The 5911-nt window shown below is 44.9% G+C and overlaps 1 protein-coding gene across 1 annotated transcript in view; it reads right to left on the bottom strand.

Moving 5' to 3' along the window:
• Positions 1-461: 461 nt before the first annotated feature.
• The window catches only part of LOC100941244 (uncharacterized protein C20orf24 homolog), a 12369-nt gene continuing 6919 nt past the window's right edge, over positions 462-5911 (bottom strand). Inside the window, exons 3-4 of the mRNA XM_003788143.2 lie at positions 2264-2393; positions 462-1011 (exon numbers count right to left, since the gene is read on the bottom strand). Coding sequence (XP_003788191.1) covers positions 970-1011; positions 2264-2393 — 172 coding nt within the window. The 3' untranslated portion in view covers positions 462-969. The remainder of the gene's footprint in view (positions 1012-2263; positions 2394-5911) is intronic.

The raw sequence follows: 5911 nt of genomic DNA, 5'->3' as shown, positions 1-5911 counted from the left end.
CCTCCACCGAACCCCCAGAGCAAATTGGACCTCTGGCAATCCAAGTCTTCAAATATCTTCCATCAAGGCCCTTCTCCAGACAGCCCCAGTTCACAGATCTCTACTTCGTATTGGTACTTATTCAAACCTGGCCAAGCTTTCTCAGCCATACTGTCCTTGCCACCTTGTGGACAAGTACAAAATGACACTTCCTAAGCCTAATACACTGCAGTGAGGCAGTCACCTCTCTCATGCTGGCCAGAAGCACCAGAAGGGGTAAGCCTTCTCTCCACCATACCAATCAAGGCCACAGCCTAAACCTACTCCAGCCCTTGATTTCCCTGCTGCCCTTAAGGAGAAAGAGGGCCAGTGGGAGCTGCTTAGAGATTAGGCAGAGGAATACTAGAGTATCTCTAGTGCTTCTACTAGGTCCTCAAGCTACAGGTGAAGTGGAAAAGGGTTTACCAGGTACTGTCAACAAGTTCTCAATTTAAGATTGGATTTATTCAAGTATCTGAAAACATTCTACAATGGAAACTGTTATTAGGTGCTGCTTGTACTGTGCTCTATGGACCACATACATACAGCCATATTGTTTCAGAAGACTTAAAATGCCACTGATAGTTTAAAAACTGTACACTTGATGGAGAATCGAGGAAGACATTTTAATGTTTCATCCGAATCCATAGATGCAGCAAATTAAATGACAGCTCCACTTGGCAAACGGCTGTTACATGATGGCATCCAAGAAGAAATGTTTGGTGATGGACAAATTCTGAAATGCTTCCCCCAAAGGTGATGGTTCTTTAAGAAGTTTCAGGTCACAATCCTTGCAGAAAACACCGATGCCCAACACACTGATTAGTGGTCCAGGAAACACAGGTCTTTTCGGTTCCAAAGGGCTGGGGTGCCCCAACAATCATGTTTCTGTGCTGGTTATTAAGAAGCTTCCTTTGGACAGGACAGGGAGGAGGTGGGAGCTGTACACCATCAGTCATAGTGAATGGCAGTATAAAAGATGATCCAAATGACCTAGTAAGGAGACAAGCAATATCCATAGGTGACTTGGATCAACATAGGCCCCAATTCCATAAAACAAAAACCATGCCTAATGATGGTACTCCCTGGGGGCTAGCCAATGCACAATCTTCTTGAGAGCCTAAATTATTTGGGCTGAAATCAAGCTATCTCTAATAGAGCCCAGGATCAACCACTTGTACTCCCAAAGCGACCCCTCCCGCCCCAAGACCATCTCCCACTCAACAGCAACTCTAGCCCCAGAGGGTGGACATATGTACATGGAAATGACATAAGCAAAGCATTCTCTACTGCTATCAGTTGTTAGGGTTATAAACGTGAAATGTGAAAAGATCATCACACTTTGACAGCTCCACATCAAAGCAGAGGTTATCAAACTGGGCTACCAACTGCCATGTCCTGGGACCTTTGTACATACACATGTGCACACACACGTATGTATAAATAGATGCCTGGCACCATCTCTCAAAGATTTCTATTTTACAGGTTTGGGCCAAGGTCAGGACACATAGGGTTATAGTATAATTTTTTAAGAAATTGAAAATATAATTCATACTCCTGAAAGTTCTCCCTCTTTTTTTGAGACAGAGTCTCACTTTGTGGCCTTTGGTAGAGTGTCATGGTGTCATAGCTCACAGCAACCTCAAACTCTTAGGCTCAAGCAATCTTCTTCCCTCAGCCTCCCAAGCAGATGGGACTACAGGTGCCCTTGATAATGACCAGCTATGTTTTTTAGAGATGGGGTCTCACTCTTGCTCAGGCTGGTCTCAAACTCCTGAGCTCAGGCAATCCACCCACCTTGGCCTACCAGAGTACTAGGGTTACAGGTGTGAGCCACCATTCCCAGCCTATATATATATATTTATATATATATTAAATATATGTATATATATATTTTTTTTTTTTGGCTGGGGCTGGGTTTGAACCCACTATCTCTGGTATATGGGGCCAGCACCCTACTCCTTTGAGCCACAGGTGCCACCCTATGAATTTATTTTTAAATGTTTCCAAGTGTCTTAATATGTAGCCCGGGTAGAGAATCAGATGTAGAAGCTGACAATGGGCCCTGGACTTATTCATTATGGGGAGATTTTACAATATTTTAGCACATCTTTTGGGATAATATGACTCAACAGAGGAAATGCCTTTTGAAAAACAGGGTATCACTCAATCACTGGGCTCCTTCAAGTAAGCGACACCTCAGGAAATGATTAGTACCTGCTGTAAAACTATCAGCTACACATACCATGAACAAGGCAAAAGACGTCATAAATCCCTCTTTTGTGAGCTCCCATGTGCCGCCATATTCTTCCTCATCGATCTGTAGGTAGTTGCTGAAGTAGAGGTACAGCACTCCTGCATTGATTAGGCAGAATCTGGAGCGAAGGGGACAAGCACCAAACACAAACTGTAAACTTAGAAGACAACTCCCACCACCATTGTTCAGCTTCATTAGGGCACACACTGTGCTCCGCAATTAACTATTTGTATACCTGTCTCCCTCCTTCCCCTGCCCCTGACCCAGGTAGGGGTTGACTAGCAAGAAACATGTTATCTTGGGCTCAGACATGAGGTTCCTTAGGGCTTTTTTCAAGCATAGTTTTGTCCACAAAGAGGTTATGAGACCTTTTACAAGTCTCTCGACATGGGTTTCAGTTCCTTCATATAAAATGGGAAAGCTGAAGGATATTACGGAAGCAAATGAAATAATATATAAAAGTCTGGGCCCTCAATGGAACTGCCCACCAGGCTGAGGTAGAGATTTTTTAGAGACAGAGTCTTGCTCTGTTGCCCAGGTTGGAATGCAGTGGCCTGATCACAGCTGACTGTAGCCTCCAACTCCTGGGTTAAAGTGATTCTCCCAAGTAGCTGAGACTGTGAGCGTGTACTACCATGCCCAGCTAATTTTCTGAGATACAGATTTAAAGAAGGAGCAACTCTTTTCAGTTACTGTGCAAAAGCAAAAAATAAAACTTTTGCCAGGTGTGGTGGCTCATTCCTGTAATCCTAGCACTCTGGGAGACTGGGTAGATGATTGCTTGAGCTCATGAGTTTGAGCCCAGCCTCAGCAAAAAGGAGACCATCTCTACTAAAAAGAGGAAAACTGAGGCAAAAGGATCACTTGAGTCCAAGTTATGAACTATGACGCCATGGCACTCTACCCAGGGCGACAGCTTGAGACTCTGTCTCAAACAAAAAAACAAAAACTCTTTTTAGGGAGTAGGTGGGCAGAGTGTCAACTCTGTTGCCCAGGCTAGGATGCTGTGCCATCAGCCTAGCTCACAGCAACCTCAAATTCCTAGGCTCAAGCGATCCTCCTGCCTCAGCTTCCCCAGTAGCTGGGACTATAGGTGCTGGCTACAACCCTCAGCTAAGTTTTCTACTTTTTTAGTAGAGAAGGGTGTCACTTTTGCTCGGGCTGGTTTTGAACTCCTGAGCTCAAGGGATCCTCCCAGAATACTAGGATTCCAGGTGTGAGCCACCATACCTAGCAAAAATAAAAAAATTTAAGAACATAGAGAAGTTCTCCAAACTCCTGGAAGAAAGAAAGAATGGCTGTTGAGAAATCCCAGGCAGGACCAATCCATGATATGGGCCTCTAGGTAGCTCCAGTTGGAGGGTGGCTATAGGACACACAACAAATGCATGCTAAGCTGCTTCTTCACAGCCTAGTTGAACAAGGAACAGCATATACTCCTGCATAACTCCCAATGGCAGACCATCCGCTTTCTGTTACTGCACTTGATGCAGAAGTGACACCATGCATGTTCCTGCCCTTAGGTCACCACCACTTAGGGAGCTAACACCAGCAATGGGAATGGAATTGAAGCCAGCAGTTGGTGGGCACCCCAGGAAGACTTGGAACCCCAAAATGTATTTAGGTGATGCAGGACTTGGAATGCAGTAAGCAAAAACCTATTACCTTGCTTACCTAATTTCTTGCTTTCACAGAGTGATCAAGATTTTCTTTGTGGTCGTCCCAGTTGCTGCATCTAATCTAAAGGAACTATATGTCTCAGGCCACCTCCCTTCTGAGGCTGCCAATGTGTGAAGTGTGGGCTGGTGCACTAGCACTGCAGTGGCATGGAGTATAAACTGGCACCCAAGGGGTTGGGGAAGACCCTAAGGCTGTCTGAGCAATGTGGGTGGTGGGTGGGATGTGTATCCTTCTGAAGTCTAGTTCATGAACAGTGAGAGTATAGGCTTTCTCACATGTGCAAGAAACGGGTGGACAGACTGGTTTAGTTGTGCACTCATGTTTCAGGACAAAACAGCAAATAAAGTTTGAGGCTGGGAACCAGGAAAGTAGCTGAATGGGGGGTAAGAAGCCCCAAAGGCTTCAAGTGTTTAAGGGCCTAGGAGTACAATGGTTATAAGAACAGAAGCAGGGAGTCAGGAAGAATGCAATACAGTCCTTAGGTTGGCCATGTTCTGCCCACATTCTCATCTTCTGTCAGAATACTTAGGACCCAGCCAAATCTGTCTCCCTCTGACAGAAGTTTCATTTTGAACAGGCAGATCTAGTGGCTCTAGATGGAGGCCATTATTCTGAAGCTCAAATAATGAGCTAGGACTGGAGAGTGACTGGAGATTGGAGCAAGGAAAACAGGGAAAGAAAAAAGGGCTGACACACTAAGCAGGAAGTGAAATGACAGAAACAAAAGTATTAAGTCCAATATTTGATGGTCAAGGGAGAAAGGTCAGGAAAAGACTGGAGGTGTTCAAACTGAGCTTCAAGGAGGGGCATAATTAACCTTTTGTAAGGCAACAGAGTTATAAACAAATGTGTAGATGAACTAATGTACTGGATTGGGATAGGATAAGAACATGAAAGAGACTAACTTTCAAATGGCATTTTAAATGTTTTATTCAACAACTCTAGTCAGAATTTTAAAAAGATAATGACTCTTTATTTATTTATTTATTTATTGAGACAGAGTCTCACTAGGTCGTAGCTCACAGCAACCTCAAACTCTTGGGCTTAAGCCATTCTCTTGCCTCAGCGTCCCAAGTCGCTGGGACTACAGGCGCCTGCCACAAAGCCAGGCTATTTTTTTGTTGCAGTTGCCATTGGTGTTTTAGCAGGCCCAGGCTAGGCTTGAACCCACCAGCTTTGGTGTTTGTGGCCAGCGCCCTACTCACTGAGCGATGGGCGCCAAGCTGATAATGAATCTTTAACACTCTACTTTCTGGGCTGGAAGGCTACAAGCCAACAGTAATATATGTTTTCCAAAGTCAACATAACTTGTTATGGTCTTTAAAAAATTTTAACACAACGTTTACTCAGTACTTACTGTCCCTCTCTAATAATGCAAAACCTCAGTATACAGTAGGACCATCACTCAGTTCTTGGGCAAATTATAAATAATGAGACTCAAGGAAACTGTTTTACCTTAGCAGGCTCTAACTTGTGGACACAAGAGAGGGAAATGAAGAGAAGCAAGTTGGGGTTGAGAAATCGGAAGTTAAGGAGAGAGGAGGTCACCAGAAAAGAGCACCAGAGTAGTGCTGCCCTAAGCCCAAGCAGATGGTCAGACAGATGGAGAGGGTACATGTGTGGAAAAATCAATGTCCTTGGGCCTTTCCAAGAGCAGAGGAAAAGGTGCCAACCAGAGGGAGGGAAGGGATTGGAGAAAAACTGGCTCTGGCAGGACAGTGTGGGACTGAATCCCAGAAAACAGGCAGTTCTGAAAACTATGCACTATGGGTGAGCCACTCCAAAGTGTATTCATTCCCAAGCATCCCATTTCCTGTTTTTTTTTTTTTTTGAGACAGAGCCTCAAGCTGTCCCCCTGGGTAGAGTGCCGTGGCATTATAGCTCACAGCAACCTCCAACTCCTGGGCTCAAGCGAGTCTCCTGCCTCCGCCTCCCGAGTAGCTGGGACCACAGGCG

This window comes from Otolemur garnettii, unplaced genomic scaffold, assembly GCF_000181295.1.
Source record: "Otolemur garnettii isolate 467f Iridium unplaced genomic scaffold, OtoGar3 scaffold00025, whole genome shotgun sequence".
Lineage (NCBI taxonomy): Eukaryota > Metazoa > Chordata > Mammalia > Primates > Galagidae > Otolemur > Otolemur garnettii.
Note: the sequence above shows the minus strand (reverse complement) of the source record. Positions and strands in the feature narration are given on the sequence as shown.